We start from the raw sequence: 27,255 nt of genomic DNA, 5'->3' as shown, positions 1-27,255 counted from the left end.
CTACATAATCATTTCATTTACTTGGTTCTTCTGTAAATGCCGTCGCAGCCACGTGGTTGTTTCTGAGGATCATTAGTAATAGTTGATATAAAAAGACATGTAGGTTAATGAAATTATTATGGAGTAGAGCGCAGACTAAGCCATGACAGTTTGAAGCCAACGCACGGCACAATATTTTGCTGTGTCAAAGTTCCATGGTTAGTGCAGGCAATAGTAGCCTTGTCTATTGTACACTATTCTCCCTATTACAATTACATGTACACTAACCTTCCAACATTACCATGGTTTGAAGAACAATGCGTCATTTTTCAGAATGAATCAAACCATTCTCTTTCGTGCGTAAAAGCTGTCCTAACCTGTTTATGATTCATAAATACTTTCCTAACCCTAATAAATCTACAAGATGAGAATATTTGTAACTACCAATTGGTGCTGAAACGACGATGAATATGTCAGTATTTACATGGCTTTTTTTCATTGATCCCTAATATTCTGAACCGGTTCTCTAAATATGTTCTATTGACTGTGTCGACCAAAGTCAAAAAAAAAAAAAAAAAAAGGTACACGGTGTTTAAAAGGAATGGCTGAAGATAAATGTACTGAAAACACAGCAAGTGGGATGGTTTTCAACAGTTGAATTAGTTATTCAGCACGCGCAAGGGAACCACGTCTGCAAAGGCCATGAAGCACCTGCATAAGGTAGGTCTAAACACCAACTAATGAGAAGCGTGTAGGAATGGCGAGCGCAAGAAAGGCAAAATGTTCGACGGCAGAATCGAGCCCCAACAGCACCAACACTCTTCTGTGCCATATCAGGAAGAAAATGGAACTGTAGCAAGATGTACTAAATAAACAGTTTCATTCTAAATAATGGATGAGACACTATAGAAAAACATAAAATATATATATATTTTTTTTACTTGTCAAAAAGGGACATGGGAGTGCTGCTGTCAATTCATGCAAAACATTAGATTCAGGAACAGCTGTGGGTGTTCCTCTGGACCGGCATCACATTGAAAATCTCAGAACTTGTCCATATGCCGTCACAATGACCTTAAGACATTCAACTCGATGACAAAATCTACACCATTGAATATTTTGGTAGGCACTGAAAGCATAATCACTGACCAGGGAAATATATTTTTCCTAAAACTTTATTCTTTATTGACATAAGAAAGACACCATGTTGCAAGTTGTAGCTTGACTCTTCGGGCAGCAAGACACTGCTGACCTCAAAAGCACATCAACAGACCGTGGAGCTCAGTCCTAGACCCACACATCGTCTCACCACTGAGCCATCCATCAGTCTCCTCTGAGAGGAACAGGAAATCACATAAATAAACAGCCTCCCCTCTTTTCCCTTCACACAGAGCAGAGTGCCAGGGCTGGGGTCATTTCCAATTCCAGTCATTTCAAATGGAATTGACTCCAACCCTGCAGAGTGCATATTATCATCACACATACTTCAGAATTCAGTTACACACAACACTCACACTAATGTTGTGGGGGTGGCTGGTGCCTGGATTTTGTGTGCATATGTGTGGGTTTGTCTGTGTGTATGTTCACATAGATACAACCAGATTGCACTTTTGTACAAAGCTTGAATGCTATGCACCAGTTGTTGAATAGTACGATTACAATAGTTTTGTAACAACTTCAAATTGCATTTTTAAAAGACATATTGGTCCATCTTCTCTGCAGGCTGTCGAGGACACGCAGAACCGAAGTCACCCCCTGTTTACTTTCAGAGAATCCCCTCTTTCCTACTCCAACCATCCTGATCCCCCTTCCATTGAGCAGTGTTGGACTTTCCTCCCCTCCAAATCCGACAGCACCCCTACCCATCCACCCTACACTTACTACAAGACTCTCATCCACACCCAGACATACTTCTTCACTGAATAAACAGAAGCACTAAACTGCACCAATGCTTGATTAGAGACCAAGCTCACCTACAATACAAACGACAATGCAGTACACAGCTACAGACGTTACTCTGTCGCAGACCTGAAAACGTCTGTTTTCATTGTGTATTTGTGAGTACAGGTGATTGTGCTATGTTGAGATGACCCACAAATATATTGACTTTCACTTGCATGCTGGAATCAACATCAACAGTATTAATGAAGTCTTAGAGCTAAGGTAAAAAATAATTAAAAGCTTTCATGTTTCACAGTATCAATGGGGTTCTAAGTCTTACTTGCTCTTCACACACACACACACACACACACACACACAGTCTATTCTTGCATCATCAGACTAGCTCCAACCCCAGTGCAGACACAACAGGGCTCTGGGACCCTCTACACAGCATCCTTAGTACCTGTGTGACAGACAGACAGAAGGGACCACAGCATCACTGGTCTACACCCATCAACATCCTCCTCAGCATTCAGTCATTTCTATCCCTGACATGATTGCTTTCAATGTTTGTTTGAGAAGTGTGATTGCTTGTCCTGCTCTTCTAGGGAAGCAGTCCTGACCTGCAGCCCAGATGAATTCATGTTCTCCAGAATACTCAGACTCTGAAAGATTGATGGTTCAAAAATAATGACACCCCCCCCCCCAAAAAAAACCAACATATATATTCTAAAACATGAGGTAAGGCAACAGAATAACAATGTCCTCCTTGAAACAAAAATAAAAAACAATATATACCAAAGACCCCTCAATGGTCTGTGGGACTTATCAATATTTAAAAAACAATGTGGGACAGGCCTGGGTATCATTCCAGAGCCTCCCTGTCCTGTCTCTTTCCTCTAAACATTGGACACAGCGTTGGAGTCCCGCGCCTGGCGGATCCCGTATAGCCACTTGATGACGCGAGCATTCCTCTCGATGACTGAGATTCCGTAGGGGACACGCTCCCCAGGTCGGGCAGGACCCTCCTCATCCTCGTCCTCCCCCTGTTCCCGGGCCTGCTCACACTCAGAGCTGGGGGTGCTGACGCTGCGCAACTTGGACACAGACACAATGTCTGAGCTGGCCCTGGCGAAGCGCTCCACTCCCCCCATGCCCTCTACCTCCTCTGGGTGCAGCCCACAGTAGTTGAAGAAGCGCTCCAGGTCGGCTGTGGCTCGTGAGTACCGGTCGCTCAGGTCAGACTTGGAGCGGTGTAGGGAGGGGTGTTTACGAGCCGAGCCGGGCCGAGACCCCCTGGAACTGGCTGAGGACATGCGGGTGAAAGCAGGAGAGGCTGGGGGCATCATACCGGCCCCGAACACCATGGGGCTGGGAGGCAGGTAGGGTGGGGAAGAGGGGAGAGCCTGCATGGGGGTGAGGGACAGAGGTTGAGTCTGGGGCTGCTGTGGAGGAGGTGGTGGGGCCTGTGGCTGGGCTACCTGGGGCTGGGCAGTCTGTCTGGGCTTGATCGGAGGCCGGAGGTGGGTCCTCAGGGGCTTCCTCACCTCAGCCTGGGGCCTAACATCCACCCTGCGCACCGTCACTGAAGTTGGAGTGCTGTAGAGCACTGGCACCCCCACCCTGATGCCCCGTGCTGGGACAGGAGGTGGCAGGCGGCTGGGTTCGGCAGGGGAGGCCTGGCTGTTGTTAAAGGGAGAGGTGGAAGAGGAGGATGTGGAGGAGGTGTTGCAGTTATTAACATGTTTAAATTCGTTCAGGACTCGGTTGCTCCTCTCCTGGTCAGCTAAGAGTCTATTCCCCATGCTGTTCCCTCCTGATGAAGGAGAGGAGGCGGAAGGCGAGGAAGGGACGGGAGACGGGGAGCAGTGCAGGGGTCCATCACACACGTTGATGAGGTTGTTGAGGATATCCAGGTTAAGAGGGGGTCCCCTCCGCCACCCTACCCCTCCTGTGTTCTCCGAGTCAGCCGGCCGCCGCGGGACCTTGCGGGCCGGGGGGGCATTGATCCGACACTGCAGCATCATGCCCGGGGACAGCAGAGGCTTGCGGATGATGGGTGGTTTGACAGGCTCCTGCCTGGTGAGCACCACCTGCTGGCTCTTCACATACTTGGCCTTGTCCGCCTCCAGACGCTCCACCGCACTCAGCTTACGGGCTCCAGGCTCCGCGGGCCGCCGGAAGTAGTCGGGTCCCTTGTTGAGGATGCGGAAAGGCATGGCTGAGGTGAAGGGGACCCCCACCAGGCACCCGTCCGAGGGCCGGAGGGTCTCTACAGGCATTTTGGGGTCTGAAAGAAAAGTAAAGAGTGACAGTAATGGTCAACGTCCTTTTCGTGCTCACAACTGTCTCAAGCTAGAGAAAAATAGGTGTTTTGCAAAGCCCCTTTATCCCCCCCCTCCTCTCACCAAAGGACCATTTAACTTTCTTACCGGTTTATCTGCTACTGCTCTTACTTCTCCTTTTCTTCCTTTCTTCACGTCGTCACTATTTGTCCTCTTCACTGAAAGGCTAATTGTGGAACAGGGTCACCATGGTTCACATTCCACATCAGTCCGACTCAGTGACCCAACGGGGGCAGATCCTGGGGTTAGCCTAGCTGCCGCTGGTTGGTAACTAGATCACACAGGCAGACTGACAGAGCAACTCAATCTCCCGATCCTTCTGTCCGTCCCGGAAAAGCAACAGATCTGGCAGCTCCACAGATTCTCAGGGTTCCTGGAGTGAAGCTCCAGCAGGGCTCCTGGAGAGGAAAGAGAGAGAGAAGAAGACTGTCAGACTAACAGAAGAATCGCCCTGTAACGTTACTGCTCCACATTAACAAACGCACACGGGAGCACTCTTAAGCAAAAGGACAGCAGACCGGCCGGCTTTAATACGCCATCCGACTCCTCCCCTAAACACTCACTGCCTCCGGCTGCTGAGTCCCAATGCAGCCAATCACAGGCCAGACAGGGAATCTCAGCAGGGCAGGGAGGGGTGGAGGTTGGGAGCTACGCTGCTATTGGCTTTAGTCAAAGGATTCTGACCAATTGCACCCCTCCCCCCACTGACAACAAAACAAACTGAATTTTCATTCAAATTAAATGATATGAAAGGGAGAAGAAAAAAGGGGGAGAGGTGGGTACAATAGCTGCAATATTTTACATAGAATTGCATCAAACAGGGTCTTATTAAAACATTTCAACATCCTCAACTGCTCCACTTGTTCTGCTCTTTGTTCAACACTATAGCCAAACAGTGAGAAAGTATGTGAAGAAATATGAGAAGAGCAAAACTGTAAAGACATCAGCCGATCATGTTTCATATCCTCTCAATCTCAGGAGCATCACATCTTCCTGGTAAAGATTGGACTTTTTAAGTACTCTTAATACATGTGGAGAAAGAAGATAATTGCTCCCTTGCTGTTCCCATGTCTATGCTCACAGCCGATGACAGCTGCTCTCGTCCACCAATTCTGTCTCCTCCTTTCTTGATCCCCAGTTTCAGAGGAATTGAAAAGCAATTCAGAGTGTAATTTTTTTTTCATTACAGTTACACCATCAAAGCCCCGGATTACATCACACTGAGCGTTACTGCTGGCTGGGCTCATCTCTTTCCCCTTATCACCACCATGATCATATTCCGCTGCACATTTTTTTTATTCATCTTTTAATAGCCTTGCTGTCTCCCAGAGCTCATGTCCCCCCTCTCCAGCAGCATCAGAGAGAGAGAAAGCAGGACCGACAGATATCAGCCCGTACTACTAATAACGCACATGGCTCCTTTCATCCTCTGCATGTGACAAACCAAAAGGAGAAATCTCCACTGAAATAGAGCATAGAATTCTAGTAGGAAATGCCTCGATATGCCACATCCTGCTATAAAATAATGTAAAATGTAGTATGACCCTGAGTCTACCAGTCAGCTACCAAAATGGATAGATATGAACATAGGAATGGAATGGTTAGTGTACCGTACAGTGTGAAAACACTCAAAGGGTCTGTATAACAGGTGAGCCGTAGGGAGCATGGAGAGAACAGAGAAATAACGGAAAGGACGTGACTAATCATGACAGTGGCACATAAAACAAGGTTGCATTGCCTTTTGCAGTTCAATCTCTCTTCACACACACACACAGCTGTCTCGAAGAGGCAGGTCTTTTAATAGCTGGCACAGTTGCTCAGGAAGAGGGGTGAGGTGGCTGGCAGGCTCTCTGGTGTCTGTGCTAGACCCCGACATCATTCACATCCACAGTTACTGTACAGCGCTTCAATCATGCAGGCGAGGCTGCAACCCTACAGGGCCACTGACATACACATGAGGGCAGGACACTGTCAAACACAGCAGCTGGTGGTCAAAAGCAGCTGGTGGTCAAAGACAAATCTCAGACAGACAGTACCCTTTCCAGAACCCACATTTTCATTCAGACAAGAGACTCAGTAACCCCCCTGACCTAAATCAACTGCCCAATTAACTACCACAAGCCTGCTAGTGTCTGGTTACCATTATTGTATGGTTACACATGCTGGATGTAATCACAAACAAATTATTGTTCTGGTAATTATCATAAACCTCTCCTGTTCCTGGTGATAAGAGAGGGTAATCATTTTCTTCCTGGACGGTGCCAATGCCTACCGCCCATATAAAACCCACCCTAACAGATGGCATAATCCTGAAATCCACTCTCCATCCCCTCGCTTTGTTATCTGTGCCCCCAGTCAGTGACACAGCTATGAATCACAAATGCTGTGTATTAACAAGGAAGGTGTGTAAACAACCTACCCATCTCTTCCTGAAGCACCAGCCATTGTCATTCAGAGGTAGATCCACAGTTGTTGCCGCATTTACAAATGAAGATTTACCCAAAAGGCTCTGACTTTTGTTTTCATCATAGGCCAGCACCCGTGTCTCACTGGGTCACGGATCCAGCGGAGCTGCTCTAACTTGGAGCCCAGGCAAGGCCCCGGGTACTTCCAAGCTGGCATCTACATAACAATATGGCTAGATCAACTTTAAAAACCACGCCACAAAGCAACAGTCTTGAATGATGCAGAGGTTGTTGATTCTGGCCGCCACAAGTCTTTAGTGTCACACGCCTGATGGAAACACAATAACATAAAACACTGGCGACACCCTGGTGCGAGGGTAAAGGTGTTCCTCATGCTTCCCAGAATCAGAATCTCCTTGGCAAAAAAAGTCAATTAATGACAGACTTCTTGACTTTTCTTAGATTGTGACTATTGAGGAAGTGTCCTGGCTACAACGTCTCAAAATGGACAAACAGTACTATTGCTGCTTTTTTCTCATTTTTCAAGCGACGGTCTTTTAAAGGAGTATGTGAGCCCATCGTCCGGGTAGCCAGCCGAACTAAAGCAGTCTCATTGGAAAAGCACCAACACAGTGCAGGTCCATAACCTAACAATGCATTTTGGGTGTGGTTGTGGAAACGTCAATGTCATACTGGTTTTTGTATTGTTGTTTATCACTTGTTTTCTTTGGTGCAAATAAATTCAACTTTAACTAGTTCCTGCCCCAGGCTGAAGTGTGAACTGATCTAATAACAAGAGGCCCTCAGCAACCTGGCAACTGTACAGGGGGGTGGGGGGGGTTGAGGGAGAGAACAGGCCAGGAATACCTCCTGTCAGAAATAAAAACACCTCCAATTGCATGACATGCTGCCTGCCTGGCTGAACATTCAACTACATCACTCACTGTGGTTGGAATGGAAATGGCTGTGCTCTCCCTAACCAGGCTCACAGCAATATTCCACCTCTGTTTCGTTGAGTGTACAGTTTTTCATCCAGCTGATGATTAGTGGAGACTGCTATGCCTTATGAGAAAAGCACATGAAGCCACAGGTGCTCCATCTATCTGTGGTCAGCACCAACCCAGTGGCCTCTGGCTGAAAGGAAAAAGCAGCCCACAGAGTACATGGCAAGAGAGCCATGAGGGGTAATTACAAGGGAATTATGTGACTGGAAGCAATTTGCTTCTCCCATAATATCACGTGAAAGAGACAGAGACAGAGAGCAGGGGGTTTAAGAGACAGTGAGGAAGAGGTCAGGACTGAACAGAGGAATTCCTGAAGAATACAGCCTTACAATTCATATGCTTCAGGATAAAGAGGGCTTCCGTCAGGCAGTGGTGCTATTGTAAAGGGTTAAAGTGGCAGACAGTAGTCTTGGAAAGCAGTTTCAAGTCAGGAGCCAAGCGAGCCTGCCAATCAGGAGTCAGTTGGTTTCCACAGTGGCCTTGGCCTGCTGGACATTGACCTCAGAGTGAAGGACAACAACAGGGGTGCCACCTTCTACAGAAGAGTCACCACAGAAAGAGGGGGAAGCGAAGCTGCCATTGGCCGTGGTTTCTCAGGTAGGCTACATCACACATATAGAAGGAAGCAGTGACTCATTTGACAACAGGAAACGTGACCGAGATGGATATACAAACAAACACAGTGAGATGGTGTGACTGACTGTTTGTCCTGCTGGACTGAGGCTAGAGGACCCTGCAGAGCTGTGAACTCACCTCACTTTGCGGAGCTATGTATGTATTGGCCTTCTCCACTAATCGAACAGGCCAACAGAGCAAGGACATTTATAAAAATGTCAGACTTGATAACCTCACTCACAGCAACAATAAAACCTGTAAAAAGACCAAAACCATGATAGCTCTACTAAAAACAACCATTGGCAACCCAATGGATAGCACAGAGACTGATTGTCACCACTAACCCCACCACCCACTGTGCTCCAGATTTATGGTCACCCAACAGTTCAGAGGTTATCAACCAGTCTCCAGGGGGTGATTTAAGAGGTTTTACTGGAGTAAAGATATGTTTTCCCAGGAGAGGACTGCTGCTGCAACTCCACAATATCAGCAAATCTCACAGGATCTAAAACCTGTAACTTTATGGCATAGGGTCAATGTATACATCCTCCACACACATGCTGAACTGCATTAAAGTTATGCTAATGCAGATTGGGCTGAGAGATGGATGGCGAGAAACCCCATACCCGAGTGTCCGTTAGGGTACAAGTACAGATGTTCTGTGCCTGCCAACACCCCCGCCCTAACAATCACACGCCCAGCAGGACAAAGTCAACAGAGAGTCAGATTAGAGCTAGTCATTGGAGCATAACTCCCCCTCTAAACCATCACTGTCAGTCTATGGCTTCAGGATACAAAATCCCATTCACAATTACATACACTGGAGATCCCAACTGACCGTCTACTCTACTGCCCCCCCACCCCCCTCACACAGACAGATGTCGCACGCAAACATGCACACAAAATACATCCTTCACACAAATACACACTGACCCATCTCTCGCTAAACTGAGCAGTGTATAACCGTGTGTGGCCTAGGCTAAATGAGGTAATGAAACAACAGCAGGTGGTACAGTGCTCCCTAGGGGAGCTAAGCTCTGTAGCACAAACATACGGACAAAGACATCTGTAATTTGTCCACATTAGCCCACTAGGAAAAAAGAGAAAGGTGTTCAAAGAGAATAATGAAAGTAGGGCCTACCAGGAAAAACACTCATTAGTCATGTTGACAGAGGATTAGACAGTGTTCCATATAGCCCATATTACCCTAACAAATCAAAGTGTTCCAACTCAATCTCAACTGTCATCTCTCTATTATAAAATGTTCACAAGCATTCGTGTTTCTCTGAAAACCCTAGGGCTCAGTGTTCAGTCCCCTGCTGAGCAACTTCACGACCCTGCGTCCCTCATCATGACTAATCTTAATGTTAGAGAACACAGTATAGACAAGACAATTACACAGCCCTGGCCTTTACTGTGGTAGCTCAGCCTAAGGGGAAAGAGATAGGGAGTACAAATCCCCCTTCAGCAATGAATGCATTCCAAAATGCAGGCGCAGTCACAGACATGTCCCTAGCCAGCCAGCCAGTAATCACAGAGACGTGATGCTGGGGAAGAGCGTGGCCGGGCTGAGTCGTCGGCAGTGCCAGAGAACCCCACTTTCCCACAGACACTCTTCGCAGTCATCATCCAATGATTAACCCCTGGAATCCCAGCTTGTTTTGCCATATGCAGGCAGAAAGCCCAAAGTGCCCCTGAGAGAGTGGGGATGTTATGTTTGTTTTAGCTGAAGGCCAGAGGAGATATGGCCACTATACACTAGCCTATACACACAGGCTGACGGCAGAGACAAAACATTCCCCAGCCAACATGTGATTCTGACTTAAAGCTACATTACCCCAACTGCCCTACATGATTATCATCACCATGGTTTTCAACATGCTCATTCTTAAATGCATTGTTGGCAAGAATGTGTTTACTCTTAAATTCTTCCACTGCCATACATACTGTTACCCAATTAGGGCAAGAGATGATTGTCTTGAAGCAGAGCTGCCAACTTTTATAATCAAGGCCAGTATTTAGGTTAGGAAAATTCAAACAACCATGAGACCACAGGAGCCAGAGATGATGGATAGCGGCTGTGTCTGATGGATAGAAGTCTCCATACGATAGGTTCACTACAGTTGAAGTCAGAAGTTTACATTCACTTTAGCCAAATACATTTAAACTCAGTTTCATAATTCCTGACAATTAATACTAGTACAAATTCCCTGGCTTAGGTCAGTTAGGATCACCACTTCATTTTAAGAATGTGAAATGTCAGAATAATAGTATAGGGTGACTAATTTCTGCTTATATTTCTTTCATCACATCCCCAGTGGGTCAGAAGTTTACATACACTCAATTAGAATTTGGTAGCATTGCCTGTAAATTGTTTAACTTGGGTCAAACATTTTGGGTAGCCTTCCACAAGCTTCCCACAATAAGTTGGGGTGAATTTTGGCCCATTCCTCCTGACAGAGCTGGTGTAACGGAGTCCGGTTTGTAGACCTCCTTGCTCGCACTAGTTTTTTCAGTTCTGCCCACAAATGTACTATGGAATTGAGGTCAGGGCTTTGTGAGGACCACTCAAATACCTCGACTTTGTTGTCCTTTAGCCATTTTGCCACAACTTTGGAAGTATGCTTTGGGTCATTGTCCATTTCAAAGACCCATTTGCAACCAATCTTTAACTTCAAAACTGATGTCTTGAGATGTTGCTCCAATACATCTACATAATTTTCCTTCTCATGACAACATTTATTTTGAAGTGCACCAGTCCCTCCTGCAGCAAAGCACCGCCACAACATGATGCTGCCACCCCCGTGCTTCACGGTTGGGATGGTGTTCTTCGGCTTGCAAGCGTCCCCCTTTTTCCTCCAAACATAACGATGGTCATTATGGCCAAACAGTTCTATTTTTGTTTCATCAGACCAGAGGAGATTTCTCCAAAAAGTATGATCTTTGTCCCCATGTGCAGTTACAAACCGTAGTCTGGCTTTTTTAAATTGCGGTTTTGGAGCAGTGGCTTCTTCCTTGCTGAGCGGTCTTTCAAGTTCTGTCGATATAGGACTTGTTTTACTGTGGATATAGATACTTTTCTATCTGTTTCCTCCAGCGTCTTCACAAGGTTCTTTGCTGTTGTTCTGGGATCGATTTGCACTTTTCACACCAAAGTACGTTCATCTCTAGGAGACAGAACGAGTCTCCTTCCTGAGTGGAATGACAGCTGTGTGGTCCCATGGGGTTTATACTGGTGTACTATTGTTTGTACAGATGAACGTAATACCTTCAGGCATATGGAAATTGCTCCCAAGGATGAACCAGACTTGTGGAGGTCTACAATTTTTTTCTGAGGTCTTGGCTGAGTTCTTTTAATTTTCCCATGATGTCAAGCAAAGAGCCACTGAGTTTGAAGGTAGGCCTTGAAATACATCCACAGGTACACCTGCAATTGACTCAAATTATGTCAATTAGCCTAGCAGAAGCCTCTAAAGCCATAACATAATTTTCTGGAATTTCCCAAGCTGTTTAGAGGCACAGTCAACATGTTACCTTCTGACCCACTGGAATTGTGATACAGTGAATTATAAGTGAAATAATCTGTCTGTAAACAATTGTTGGAAAAATTACTTGTGTCATGCACGAAGTAGATGTCCTAACCGACTTGCCAAAATTATAGTTCGTTAACAAGAAATTTGTGGAGTGGTTGAAAAACTAGTTTTAATGACTCCAACCTAAGTGTATGTAAACCTCTGACTTCAACTGTATACTGCAAAATGACAAATTATATGCATCTAGTTACAAATGGAATGTGCTTCGGGATAATATGAATATCATTTACATTCTGGAGTACCAAAGTTACTTCCCTTGAGTCAAAGTTTGGTTCCGTAAAATAACAGAACACCCAAGCCCCATGGTGTAGAATCAAACAAACACAAACCACTTCTAAACACTCCGGCTGTTTGGTCAGCTCGTCCAGATAGTCCTACTTACTTGTGTGTTCACGAGTGGAATCCTCAGCGGAGTCTCAAAGATCTGGACAAGAACACTGGAGAATCAAGCCCTCTAGAGTGAAAGCTGACTATGAGAATGTAGAGCATGCATCTGGGTCCTGAGTGAGTGTGTGTATGCGGAGTTCTCCTTGGACACAAACCTGTAGAGGCTGGTTCACTCCCTCACTGAAATACTCCTCCTCCTGCGCTCACTCCACCCTTTGCCTTGAATCAGGAACAGCCACTCTGGAGGCAGGAAGCAGCCAGGCAGGGCCTCTTCCTCAGTCACGTGAGATCCCTTACACTTTCTTCCCATTTAAAGGGTTAGCAGAGACACATTTTCCTTTACCCGTTACAGATGAGCAAAGGAATGGTCCCAGTGAAGGATTCCAGTAAACTGCCAGTCAACTGTGAAACAATTTAAAGCATCATTTTTAACCACCATAAAAATAAAAAAATAATAATTTGTCCCTAACAAACCCATGAACAAATAATCTCTTAACCATTCTATGGACTTCCACTTTCCACAGAGGTTATTCCAGCTGAAAAACACCTCTGGTCTGTTAGACAACGTGATATACCTCAGAGAAAGCTGGGTGAAAGACAAGAAAATCACGTGCTGGTGTGGCTGAGGATATAGCCCGTCAGTAAGCCTGGTTGGCCTGTGTTACAGCAGCAGTCCTACTGGGAATACATGGAAAAGACTAGGCTGTGTTACCCAGCCCTGTGTGAGTCTATATCCAAGTCCATTCATATCAGCAGCTTGATGGCTTCCTGTAAGCAAGGCCCAGACTTTACAGTACCTCTCTTCTACGGTCCAAAACCTGCACGTCTTGCTTATTTATGGCCAACCGATGTGTAGGGTGGGGTGCTATGGACAGGGCTCTGTGGGTAGAATTATGAAACTACCCTCTCATTTTCCTGACACAGCACAGTGAGAATCGCACTGGCCTTCCACTCAAAATCACACTAGCTAGCTGTGTGTGTATGGTAAAGAACATCAACACTAAAATAGTGTAATATTTATGTCATGATTTAAAAACGTCCAGTTAATAACATTTTATCCCACCAAATAATGTCCTCTCTCAGTCTCATTAAAAAAATATATATATTTTTTTTTAAAAGAGCACAGCGAGACCAGTCCGATCAGAGAAATCTGTCTTGCCTCTCCCGGAGTATGTCATCTGCAGAACTCCAGCGACAAACATCCCTATGATCCCACAACGCCTAAAGCTGAACCCCCTGCAGACAGACCGTCAAGTTACAGTCTCTCCTCCTCCATCCTCTGCTGCGTTGAAACCGACACCACTCTGCCAGGGGAACAAGCTCAGCAGAACAACTACTGAACATCAATAACAACTTCCAAAGTGTACCCAGTGGCTATGGTAATGTATCGCCATGGGAACCCAAGTGTAGTTGAGTGTACCCGACAACTGCTCCTGTTCCACCTGCGCTAGCCGCAAGGTAGGTGTCAGAGGATTAAACGGAGTGAGTCTGATTGGTAGTCTCCCGCTATAACAGCTACGGTATGGCTGACTGCTACTGCTCTATCAGATTCTCCATAACAATTCATGTTCTGCATTTTTTTTTTTAGTTGAGTGAAAAGGCATATGGGGTGCAGGTTCACTATTACAGCAGCACCAGCCCAGCTCCCACAACAGATAAGCCTGGCCTCAGGGCTCAGACACACACACACACATTCCACAGGACAGACTGTAAGCCAGTCTGACACGCTCACATTACTGTTCCATATTACACATCAGCATGCCCAAGCAGGGCCTAGCTCTAACTGCTGTGGAACACACACACACACAACAGCTGTGGCAGTCATTGAATATTGGATTATGGTAGTTGACCAGTAAAATGGCTGTGGTCACCATATATATATATACACACAAAAAATGGCCCGGAGGCCGGACATCCCGCAACCTTGTTTAAATGGACCAACAAGAAAAATGTGCTTCTCTTTCAAAAACAAGGACATTTCTAAGTGACCCCAAACTTTTGAATGGTAGTATGCGCACACACACACACTACATTCAGAAAGTATTCCAATCACTTGACTTCTTCCACATTGTTATATTACAGCTTAATTCTAAAACGGATTAAATACTTCTTTCCCCTCAATCTAAACACAATACCCCATAACGATGAAGGGGAAAAAAACAGGTTTGTAATCATTTTTGGGCAAATGTATTACAAATAAATAAAGAGAAATAATAAAGACCCTTTGCTATGAGACTCAAAATTGAGCTCAGGTGCATCCTGTTTCCATTGATCATCCTTGAGATGTTTCTACAACTTGGAGTCCACCTGTTTTTACATTCAATGAATTGGACATGATTTGGAAAGGCACCCACCTGTCTAGATAAGGTCCCACAGTTGACAGTGCATGTCAGAGCAAAACAAAGCCATGAGGTCGAAGGAATTGTCCGTAGACAGGATTGTGTCGAGGCAACAGATCTGGGGAAGGGTACAAAACAATTCTGCAGAATTGAAGGTCCCCAAGAACACAGTGGCCTTAAATGGGATTAGCTTGGAAGTACCAAGACCCTTCCTAGAGCTGGCCGCCCGGCCAAACTCTGTCGGGCGAGAAGGGCCTTCACCAGGGATGTGACCAAGAACCTGATGGTCACTCTGACAGAGCTCAAGAGTTCCTCTGTGGAGATGGGAGAACCTTCCAGAAGAACAAACTTCTCTGCGGCACTCCACCAAGCAGGCCTTTATGGTAGAGTGGCCAGACGGAAGCCACTCCTCAGTAAAAAGGCACATGAGAGCCCGCTTGGGAGATTGCCAAAAGGCACCTAAAGGACTCTCCGACCATGAGAAACAAGATTCTCTGGTCTGATGAAACCAAGATTGAACTCTTTGGCCTGATTGCCAAGCGTCAAGTCTGGAGGAAACCTGACACCATCCCTACGGTTAAGTCCTTGGTGGCAGCATCATGCTGTGGGGATGTTTTTCAGCGGCAGGGACTGGGAGACAATTCAGGAGAGGGTAAGATGAACGGAGCAAAGCACAAAGAGTTGGGCGAAGAACAATGTAATACATTTTAGAATAAGAACGTAACAAAATGTGGAAAAAGTGAAGGTCTGAATACTTTCCGAATGCACTGTATATACAGTACCAATCAAAAGTTGACACCTCATTCAAGGGTTTTTCTTCATTCTTACTATGTTCTACATTGTAGAATAAAAGTGAAGACATCACAACTATGAACACATGGAATCATGTAGCAACCAAAATAAGTGTTAAACAACTACATTTTAGATTCTTCAAAGTAGCCACCCTTTGCCTTGACAGCTTTGCACACTCTTGGCATTCTCTCAACCAGCTTCACCTGGAATGCTTTTCCAACAGTCTTCAAGGAGTTCCCACATATGCTGAGCACTTTTTGGCTGCTTTTCCTTCACTCTGCGGTCCAAATCATCCCAAACCATCTCAATTGGGTTGAGGTCAGGTCATCTGATGCAGCACTCCTTGGTCAATTAGCCCTTACACAGCCTGGAGGTGTGTTGGGTCATTGTCCTGTTGAAAAACAAATGATAGGCCCACTAACCACAAACGAGACAGGATGGCGTATCTCTGGAGAATGCTGTGGTAGCCATTGTTGGTCAATTTCTTCAAACACATGATCAGGTCTATCTAATTATCAAACATACATATATGTAGTAGACGGGAAACATAATCTTTGTTTAAGTATTACAATTCTCCTTTAGTAATACAACTGTAGGCAGAAGTTGATACAGAGTACAGTATATGATAGACACTTTGCAGAACCTGGGGAGAGCTAAGACATCCTGTAACTTATATAGCCTCCCCAGTTCCCCTTGCGTGACTTTCCCTGGCAACATTTTAATAAATATAACCTCCCCCTGACAGCAGCAACCATCTTGTCAGCAATTAAAAGCTCAGAAGTGGAGTTGACTGAAACTTGACCTTTCATGACAAGTATAAGGTCATAACAAGATGAACGAGTCTAAGCATCTTCTGAAAGGTGGCTGTTTTCATCAGGTCTGCAGCAGCCTTGTCCTCAGAAAACCAGTCGTATTCTCAGAACCTCAGCCACGGTGGGGCCCAGACGGTTTCCGCCTTCTAATAGTGTGTGAAGGGCACAACACTCAAAACAGGTGTTCTCACACACGTCTCCTGAGAGGAGACCATACAGTTTATCATAAAACAACTTAACCCTTTAAAAAGGTATGAGGCCTTGGTTTAACCCCTTCACCATGCTGGTTAAGTGTGCCTTGAATTCTAAATTAATCACTGACAAGGTCACCAGCAAAGCACCCCCACACCTCATCCTCCATGCTTCATGGTGGGAACCACTTATTCGGAGATCATCCATTCTCACAAAGACACGGCGGTTGGAAACAAGTCTCAAATTTGGACTCTGACCAAAAGGACAGATTTCCTCTGGTCTAATGTCCATTGGTTGTGTTTCTTGGACCAAGCAAGTCTCTTCTTATTATTGGTGTACTTTAGTAGTGGTTTCTTTGCAGCAATTCAACCTTGAAGGCCTGATTGACACAGTCTGCTCTGAACAGTTGATGTTGAGATGTCTGTTACTTGAACTCTGTGAAGCATTTATTTGGGCTGCAATTTCTGAGGCTGGTAAGTCTAATGAACGTATCCTCTGCAGCAGAGGTAACTTTCTCTCTTGTGGCAGTCCTCGTGAGAGCCAGTTTCATCATAGCACTTGAGGGTTTTTTTTGCGACTGCCTTTTCAAAGTCTTTCACATTTTCCAGATTGACTGACCTTCATGCCTTGAAGTAATGGACTGTTGTTTTTCTTTGCTTATTTGAGCGGTTCTTGCCATAATATGGACTTTGTCTTTTACCAAATAGGGCCATCTTCTGTATACCAACCATACATTGTCATAACACAATTGGCTCAAATGCTTTAAAGAAGGAAAGAAATTCCACAAATTAGCAAGGCACCCCTTGATAATTGGAATAAAACTGAAAAAAATGGTCATAACGGGAAATGTAAGTATTTACACTGAATAAAAACTGTCCCATGTTTCATGAGCTGAAATAAAAATGTAAAAAAATATCGCAGAAATGTTCTATACTCAAGAAAAGCTTATTTCTCTCAAATTGTGTACACACATTTTACATCCCTGTTAGTGAGCATACCAAGATAATCCAAACGACAGGTGGCATATCAAAAAGTTGATTATACAGCATAATTAATACACAGGGGCATCTTGTGCTGGGGATAATATAACTGCACTCTTAACATTTACAGTTGTCACACAACACAATGCCACAGATGTCTCAAGATGAGGGAGCATGCAATTGGCATGCTGACTGTAGAAATGTCCACCAGAGCTGTTGCCAAAGACTATAATAAGCTGCCTCCAATGTCGTTTTAGAGAATTTGGCAGTACATCCAACCAGCCTCACAACGTGTACGGCATTGTGTGGGAGAGCTGTTTGCTGATCATTGTGAACAGAGTACCCCATGGTGGCGGTGGGGTTATGGTCCTGCCAGTCATCTGCCGCCATTACCTCAACTTTCAGCATGATAATGCACGGCCCCATGTCGCAAGGATCTGTACACAATTCCTGGAAGCTGAAAATATCCCAGTTCTTCCATGGCCTGCATACTCAGACATGTCACCCATTGAGCATGTGTGGGATGCTCTGGATTGGTGTGTACAACAGCTTGTTCCAATTCCCACCAATGTCCAGCAACTTCACAGTCATTGAAAAGGAGTGGGACAACATTCCACAGACCACAGTCAACAGCCTGATCAACTCTATGTGAAGGAGATGTGTTGCGCTGCATGAAGCAAATAGTGGTCACACCAGATACTGACTAGATGTCTGATCCACGCTCCTACCTTTTTTTAAGGTATCTGCGACCAACAGATGCATATCTGTATTCCCAGTCATGTGAAATCCATAGATTAGGGCCGAATGAATCTATTTATATTGACTGATGTCCTTAGATTTTACTGAGTTACAGTTCATATATGAAATTGTTGCATGTTGAGTTTATATTTTTTTTCAGTATACATGTGACTTGGCTGAAAAAAAGTGCATTCTTGCACTCCCCACAAAATAATCTTCAATCCATAACAGATTTTTATGCCTAGACTAATCTTTCAGTAGATAGTTGAGGGTGTTTCGTTATCACTGTTGCCATCTTATTCGCCCTTCAGAGTCAAAACTTTAGCCATCTTTTCGGCATGCCATAACTATTATACCTTCTGTTTGGCTTACCTCTGATACAAGAAAAGAGAGATGCAAAAATAATCTAAAACTCCAAACAGAGTAGGGCGGTAGACAGACAATCTCCTCGGTCCTCAGCTCAGTGTCAAGGGCAGAGTCACTGACCCCATTCCAAAGTGTTCATAATTTAGGAGGGTGAGGGGCCATGAGACCACTCCTCTCTCCAAGCTGTAGCTAGGGAACCTATACTATACTCTCAGCCGGCCTGAGAATGTTGTATAGGAATCACTCAAACTGTATTGAATAGTGCAGCGTTGAAGTGTCGTGGGATGTTTTACGGGTGGCTTTTAAAACATGGTGTGTTTTAATCTGACAGTTTAGTAGTTAAAATGAAGTTGCATAATGCTGTGGTGAGTTGACTGGTGGATTACTTGGCTGCCAGCGCACTCTCATCACATGGTAGATGACAGAGTCAGCAGCCCTGACAACAACCAGACTCAGGCCAGCCTAACACAGTCAGCCACGGAGTGATATGCCTAACATCTTCACATAACTATTACCCCACCAGCAATGTGGGGGATTTCCTATTCAATCCCACATAATGACAAATCACCCACACTTTTTCTAATAGCCTACTCTGTCCCATTCATGCTATGTCAAGTGGGTCAGAGCACAGTTTGAAATCAGGTATTTTTTTTTAATTAAGTCTGAGCTCAGGCCAGAAGGTCAAAACAAGCAGGGTAATAACTGCACTAACCGAGATTGTTAGTTATATTTTGATATTGTGAAATCTGGTTGTTACCCCAAAGACAACATTTTACTCTGTGTGTGTAGTTATTCAAGGCCCTAACAGTGTGCGCGCGACAGTTATTGTAATAATACTGGCATCTGCTACAGGCTTTAATCTGACATGATTTAGGACAGACAGGCCAGAAATGTGTGTGAAAAGGATACTACTGCAGCTCCTAAAATGTATTATTTTTTCATGCCAAAAATGAAAACAAGGAAGCACACCAAACCCGTGTGCAAAATGTTGTTCTATAATTTGAAAAATAAAGGCAACATGACTCTGGATGACAACATAATGAGTCATGTTTGTTTACACCATTAAAGCTATGTTCCTAAAAAAGTTACATCTGTTTCGCTCCCCCCCCTGCCACGATATTAACAAGTACTGTGATACTGGTATCGTCCCAGACCCACTAAAGAAAGAACACATATTTACTGCTGTTAAAACAACTGAGCGTGCAAATCCAATTTAGAAAAGACTACCATAAATTAATTCTAAATAACAGCCATATAAATACACTGTTGCAACTTGTCTGTGTGTAGGAACATTATGGCTTAATAAAGCTTTGATATGGTTCATTGCTAAAGCTCGAAATCACTCTGGCACTTCCCGAAGAGTTAAAACATCAAAGGATCCCGAGAACGTTAAGAAAACACGTGTTGGTATCCAGTCTCACAACTATTGAGGACGTAGCCAGCAGGCTCCCTTTTAGGGAGCAGAACTTCAGCCCTTGCCTTGCACAGAAACCAGCGTGCAAATACACCAACGGGGACATTGAGAAGTAACGTTAGGCCTAGCCTAGGCCGCTTCCTTCCCGAAACCACCCCATTCATTTGACACCCACCTACTTAATGTCCTGCATGGGAGGGAACACCCAACACACCTATCTCAACAGTTTGAGGATAACAAGTCACATAGAACACGCACCATAAAGTAATGTGTTAAATTAACCTACCTACTACAAGGTCCACTACTAATGCCAGACACACAAGTCACCCTTCCAGCCAACACAAGTTAGCCAGTTGGCTGACAATTATTTTACGCCTTTCTCTAGTCCATTTGTTTGGAAAAAGGTGTGCAATCACAACAACATGATAATGAAACGATGTAAATAATATGGTTCTAAAACCCAATTTACTAGATAGACCCATTCTCATGCCCACAGTCTGTCAGTCATTCTGGTTGTAGAAAGCTGAATTGGAATGCAATGGAAAACTTACTCACTATGTGTCTCCGAGTGCGTTATGGCTAATCGTTTTCGATGCTTTATCAGACTCATATGATAACGCTGTAGGTAAGTATCCATCGTCCGGGTGGTTGCAGATCAAGTGCATAAGTATGGGAATTCAATATTGGCGCGGAAGATACCAACTCAAGCGGCAATATAAAAAAAGTCAGGTGTAATTTGTCTTCAATAATCAAAACCCTACAAATATCATACATATGTTTTTAAGAACAAATCCGATGGCATTGCTTTAGATTAGGACTAAATGTTGTAAATACGCTCAAGGCATGGGATCTTGTTCACCCCTCATTATGTCCCAATTTGGTATGCCCACAATCCGCCATTGGTCAGTTCCCAGTTTGGAAGATGCATTGTCGACTGCTTGGAAACCGCTCTGCGCATTAAAATGGAGTAAAATCTAAGTTTATTGGTTGCATACAGATTTGTGTTATCGCAGGTGCAGCCAAATGCTTGTCTTTCTAGCTTCAACAGTGCAGTAATACCTATAGCAATAATATAATTAAAATAAACAATATACAAATCCATAAATGGTTTTAAGGAAGAAAGAAATGAAGACATAATAGAATGAGCAATGTCAGAGACTGGAATAGATATATACCGTACCAGTCAAAAATGTTGACACCTATTCATTTGAGGGGTTTGCTTTATTTTTACTATTTTCTACATTGTAGAATAATAGTGAAGAAATCAAACCTATGAAATTACACATATGGAATCATGTAGTAACCAAAAAAAAGTGTTAAACAAATCCAAATATATTTAACATTTTAGATTCTTCAAAGTAGCCCCCCTTTGCCTTGATGACAGCTTTGCACACTCTTGGCATTCTCTCAACTAGCTTCATGAGGAATGCGTTTCCAACATAAGGAGTTCCTGCACATGCTGAGCACTTGTTGGCTGCTTTTCCTTCACTCTGCAGTCCAACTCATCCAAAACCATCTCAATTGGGTTGAGGGGTGATGATGGAGGCCAGGTCATCTGTTGCAGCACTCATTCACTCTTCTTCTTGGTCAAACAGCCCTTACACAGCCTGGAAGTGTGTTGGGTCATTGTCCTGTTGAAAAACAAATGATAGTCCCACTAAGCGCAAACCAGATGGGATGGTGTATCGCTGCAGAATGCTGTGGTAGCCATGCTGGTTAAGTGTGCCTTGAATTCTAAATAAATCACTGACAGTGTCACCAGAAAAGCACCATCACACCTCCTCCTCCATGCTTCATGGTGGGAACCACACATGCGGAGATCATCCGTTCACCTACTTTGCGTCTCAAAACAACATCTGGGCATACTGCCAAATTGCAGCTACAGATAAGTGAGGATTTGTACAGTCAACCACTTGCATGAACAAATAAATTGGTTTATAGAACAGCACATGCATATAACACAGAAATTAGTTATAAGAAAAACACAAACATGAACATTTCCCTTACAAGACCAAAGGACAGATTTCCTCCGGTCTAATGTCCATTGCTTGTGTTTCTTGGACCAAGCAAGTCTCATTGGTGTCCTTTAGTAGTGGTTTCTTTGCAGAAATTAGACCATGAAGGCCTGATTCACACAGTCCCCTCTGAACAGTTGATGTTGAGATGTGTCTGTTACTTGACCTCTCTGAAGCATTTATTTGGGCTGCAATTTCTGAGGCTGGTAAGTCTAATGAACTTATCCTCTACAGCGGTTAATGGTTTTTGTGACTGCTCTTGAAGGAACTTTTAAAGTTATTGAAATTTTCCTGATTGACTGAACTTAAATGAAGCTGACGGATGATCTAATGTTTTGGCAACAAACTGCATTAATTAACTAATTCAAAATGACCTAAACTCAAATAAGAGAGAGTGTTGCGACCTTCATTACTTACCTGCGTACAGAAAGGATGGAACAGAGAAAAGAACACTCGCTTCTCTGTTCCTGTGGGAACAATAGATGTATTATTCTCAGCATGAATGTGTTTCTTGTTTCCGTTATTAGATTAGGAAGAGAAGCAAAAACATTTGGATGAGGGGACCTAGAAGACCTTTGCACAACAAAGATGATGCAATTAGTTTGTTTGCCACATCAAAGAGTAGACAGGATAAGGAATAGGGGAGTGTGTGTGTGTGTGTGTGTGTGTGTGTGTGTGTGTGTGTGTGTGTGTGTGTGTGTGTGTGTGTGTGTGTGTGTGTGTGTGTGTGTGTGTGTGTGTGTGTGTGTGTGTGTGTGTGTGTGTGTGTGTGTGTGTGTGTGTGTGTACACCTCTGAGGAGAACTGCATCAGATACTTATGGATGTATCTGTATTATCTTATTGGCCTATTCTTGTTCAGAGTGGAATGGAATGAATAGCTTTATTCTCCTAAAAAAGGCCTGTAGTCTCTGCTCTATTAGAACCTTTTCCATATTGCCCACGTTTGTAGCTTCAATTGATTATCTAGACAAAAAAACTGGAAAACGATGGAGCGCCAAGTCTAGGACCAAAAGGCTCCTTAACAGCTTCTACTCCAAAGCCATAAGACTGCTGCACATTTAATAAAATGGCTACCCGGAATATTTACATTGACCCCCCCCCTACATGTACAAATGACCTCGACTAACCTGTACCCCCGCACATTGACGGTATTATTGTGTTACTTTTTATTATTTTTTACATTAGTTGAATTAGTAAATAACTCTTTATTGAACTGTGTTGTTGGTTAAGGGCATGTGACAAATAAAGTTTTGATTTGAATCAAGGTGATTGTGATGGATGAGCATGGAAAGAGGCGTGGCAGGGCTGATGTTGATGACCCCACCCACCTCGGGCAAAATGGTTTAGAGTGCTCATTCGTGGGATGTGGGCTACTGCCATGGAGCCCATTGTCGACAGCAGTCTAAATTGTAAGGAGGACAGCCAGAAAGGACATGCCCCTGAGAACCACCGAATACAAAGGACTGAGTCCCCAAGGTCCTTGGTGCTGACTCCTGGCTGCCAAACCCCCTTCATGATATAACACATATCACCCCCTCCAAAACCGGCACAAAACTAGACTCAAAGCTCTCTGGACTTACACAGTAGATGAGGAGGAAGTTGCATGTCTGGGGAAATACTGGAGATTTTAGGTCATTTAGAGAAGCAAAACATACTGTAAAAGCATTGTTATTTTATGTCATCTGGATGGTTAAATCTATCACTGCTGTTTGTCCAGGATAGGGATGTACTGTACTTCCTCCTCAATAGAGTATAATTCAGTGACAGGCAGGGGCGTTGCGTTCTATGGAAAAATGAACAACGTGGAACTAACCTTCCAGAGAGTTGCTTTATTTTCCAGAGAACGCATAGAGCCACAAGTTCATTATCCCTTTTATACCATGGCTATAACTGAACATATTTGCCCCTATACATGTGTTCATTTGCTTCTAGAAATGTGTTCAACATCCACTGGTGGCTAGCAAGTTTACCAGATGTTACCGAGGCAACCACTGTCTCAAACAAAAATACTTGCTAGTTTAGTTAGCTAACCAAATCAGTCTTAGCTCACTATTATGAAAATCGAATTCAACAACAGTAATGTTTTAAATTACACTTTTGCTTTCAAAAGCAGTTGAAACATAGAACATGTAAGAATTAACTAAAGCCATTGAATTCTACCATGCAAATGTACTGTGCGTTCTAGAATGTCCTTCAAACCAATCAGAAACGAATATTCAACAATGCCATGGTATAAATAATGTTATGATCTTTTGTTGTTTTATCTAACCCTTAAAACACATGAACATTGGACCTTCTTTAGAAATATTTCAGTCCAGTGCAAATACAGTGCTTGGTAAGGTTAAGAAGACACAGGACAAAACAGAGCAACAACGGCTCTTATTTCCTTTACAGTCAAATATAATGCTCAAACTGAGACAGATTCAACAAGTTAACTCACATCAGTTAATTCCTTTCTTGGGCAACACATAACGTCATCTATAAAAAGAAATCTCACAACAACGATATTGACATAAAGCATCACTATTTCCTTTCTTAGAGCGACACAACCACATCCAGCTATAAATGGAACTTTTTCCACACACACATCCAGTCAAGAACCAATAAAACACTTGGGGGCCTAGATATTGTTTACAATGCACCTAAGCCAGATGATTGTGTTTTCAATGACTTCCAGTTAACTGGAGGGAACCTGCTTCCCGGTTGACCTAGAGCCAAGCCGCTGCACATCAGAGAGGAGGAAATCCTTCAGGCACTGTGCGGACACCTCGTCATCACTTCCATCAACACGGCTGTTTCTTTAAACCCCCCAGCGTGTCACAAACAGGTTTCTCACATACAATATTTTTGATTTTGATTCGAGAGAGCTGCTTTCGCATGAACCAGCACTCCTCGCATCTTACAAATACATAATTAGTTGGGTGTTGTGATAATAAGATGTATGTATCTCTAGCTCATAATCTTGGGCACTTAACGATGGTTAGCAGTTTCCGGGATAACACACAAATTCCTCTTGCTCTACACTGTAGAGTCTACAGTATGAATGTGTAGATTTATGGCCTAAACAAAACAACATTTACAGTGGAAAAAGTTAATACATTTTTGTATCACTGTCAACATACTTTCCTTTAGTACGAGATTCATCATATTTTAGACATCCCAGAAATCTGGTATCAAGATTTAATTGAATTGCGGCCCATGCTTTCAAACATGCTGACCAAACCTCTGCCGTGGTGTGCGCGAGTGTTGCAAAATAAATGTACACATACATATTTTTCAATAATTTCATCAAATTGCTCACCAGCATCTGCTTAGCCAGGCTCTAGAATAGAACTTGGTTCTATATTACAACTTGGTTCTATTTTAACAAATGATGTGCGGCAAGTCCCGCCTCTCCAATCTACTCATTGGTTTTTAGGCACATACTAACCCACGTGGGTGATTGAAAGATGATTGAGGTCCACACTCCAGTCCAGTTGATGGTGGTAATGGTTATAAAATATAAAATCTGCAGAAGAAGAAGAATGAATGAAATAGGTTTCCCCTTTAATTTGTGGATTAATTGTTGGAGTAGAGAACACACGATTTTGTGTGACTCAAAATGGATCAAAATTCTACAAAGGTCCAGCAAAAAAAGGACCATATGCATTTCAGGTAAAATGACAACCCAATGTTTATCTCCCAGGATAAATTAGTAAGCAACAGCAAGCTAGCTAAATGCCCTGGAATATTTCATGTGTATTTCGACCTGTCCCCAAATTCAAATAGTTGGTTCACAGTTGGTTTTGGTATTTTAACCTGCGTGTCACGAACGAGCCAGTTTGGTCAGCATGGGAGTTTGTAAAGCACGCAATCAAGGATAATGGAAAAACAATTTACATGATGGGGAAACAGGTCTAGATGTGTACAAATAAAAATGTGTTTTTCATAGTCCATTAGTTTTCCTTGGAAGTGAGAGGAAGTATGAATACTTTCCATTGTCGAGAATAGAGATCTTTTTTATTTTATTTTATTTTTATTTATTTCACCTTTATTTAACCAGGTAGGCTAGTTGAGAACAAGTTCTCATTTGCAACTGCGACCTGGCCAAGATAAAGCATAGCAGTGTGAACAGACAACACAATAACTCAATAACACAGTAACAAGTAACACAGTAGAAAAAAAAGAGAGTCTATATACATTGTGTGCAAAAGGCATGAGGAGGTAGGCGAATAATTACAATTTTGCTTATTAACACTGGAGTGATAAATGATCAGATGGTCATGTACAGGTAGAGATATTGGTGTGCAAAAGAGCAGAAAAGTAAATAAATATAAACAGTATGGGGATGAGGTAGGTAAAATTGGGTGGGCTATTTACCGATAGACTATGTACAGCTGCAGTGATCAGTTAGCTGCTCAGATAGCAGATGCTTGAAGTTGGTGAGGGAGATAAAAGTCTCCAACTTCAGCGATTTTTGCAATTTGTTCCAGTCACAGGCAGCAGAGAACTGGAACGAAAGGCGGCCAAATAAGGTGTTGGCTTTAGGGATGATCAGTGAGATACACCTGCTGGAGCGCGTGCTACGGATGGGTGTTGCCATCGTGACCAGTGAACTGAGATAAGGCGGAGCTTTACCTAGCATGGACTTGTAGATGACCTGGAGCCAGTGGGTCTGGCGATGAATATGTAGCGAGGGCCAGCCGACTAGAGCATACAGGTTGCAGTGGTGGGTGGTATAAGGTGCTTTAGTAACAAAACGGATGGCACTGTGATAAACTGCATCCAGTTTCCTGAGTAGAGTGTCGGAAGCTATTTTGTAGATGACATCGCCAAAGTCGAGGATCGGTAGGATAGTCAGTTTTACTAGGGTAAGTTTGGCGGCGTGAGTGAAGGAGGCTTTGTTGCGGAATAGAAAGCTGACTCTAGATTTGATTTTAGATTGGAGATGTTTGATATGAGTCTGGAAGGAGAGTTTACAGTCTAGCCAGACACCTAGGTACTTATAGATGTCCACATATTCTAGGTCGGAACCATCCAGGGTGGTGAAGCTAGTTGGGCGTGCGGGTGCAGGCAGCGATCGGTTGAAAAGCATGCATTTGGTTTTACTAGCGTTTAAGAGCAGTTGGAGGCCACGGAAGGAGTGTTGTATGGCATTGAAGCTCGTTTGGAGGTTAGATAGCACAGTGTCCAAGGACGGGCCGGAAGTATACAGAATGGTGTCGTCTGCGTAGAGGTGGATCAGGGAATCGCTCGCAGCAAGAGCAACATCATTGATATATACAGAGAAAAGAGTCGGCCCGAGAATTGAACCCTGTGGCACCCCCATAGAGACTGCCAGAGGACCGGACAGCATGCCCTCCGATTTGACACACTGAATTCTGTCTGCAAAGTAGTTGGTGAACCAGGCAAGGCAGT

The 27,255-nt window shown here is 43.8% G+C and overlaps 1 protein-coding gene across 4 annotated transcripts; it reads right to left on the bottom strand.

Annotated features, from left to right (window-relative positions):
* Positions 1-1,136: 1,136 nt before the first annotated feature.
* On the bottom strand, positions 1,137-20,593 carry LOC118361052 (protein FAM110B-like). Of its 4 annotated transcripts, none has more exons than XM_035740780.2 (4): positions 20,394-20,593; positions 12,365-12,611; positions 4,293-4,603; positions 1,137-4,150 (listed from the first exon to the last, which is right to left on the bottom strand). In XM_035740780.2, the coding sequence occupies exon 4, from the start codon at positions 4,140-4,142 to the stop codon at positions 2,760-2,762; it is 1,383 nt and encodes a 460-aa protein (XP_035596673.1). In that variant the 5' UTR covers positions 4,143-4,150; positions 4,293-4,603; positions 12,365-12,611; positions 20,394-20,593; the 3' UTR covers positions 1,137-2,759. The 4 variants fall into 4 exon arrangements, with proteins under 4 accessions (XP_035596673.1, XP_035596674.1, XP_035596671.1 ...); XM_035740781.2 differs by having other exon boundaries at positions 20,398-20,593; XM_035740778.2 differs by lacking the exon at positions 12,365-12,611.
* Between the last annotated feature and the right edge of the window lie 6,662 nt (positions 20,594-27,255).

This window comes from Oncorhynchus keta, chromosome 28 (genome assembly GCF_023373465.1).
Source record: "Oncorhynchus keta strain PuntledgeMale-10-30-2019 chromosome 28, Oket_V2, whole genome shotgun sequence".
NCBI lineage: Eukaryota > Metazoa > Chordata > Actinopteri > Salmoniformes > Salmonidae > Oncorhynchus > Oncorhynchus keta.
Note: the sequence above shows the minus strand (reverse complement) of the source record. Positions and strands in the feature narration are given on the sequence as shown.

Coding starts and splice junctions, on each gene's coding strand:
- LOC118361052 (XM_035740780.2), bottom strand. CDS start 4,142: ATGCCTGTAGAGACCCTCCGGCCCTCGGACGGGTGCCTGGTGGGGGTC.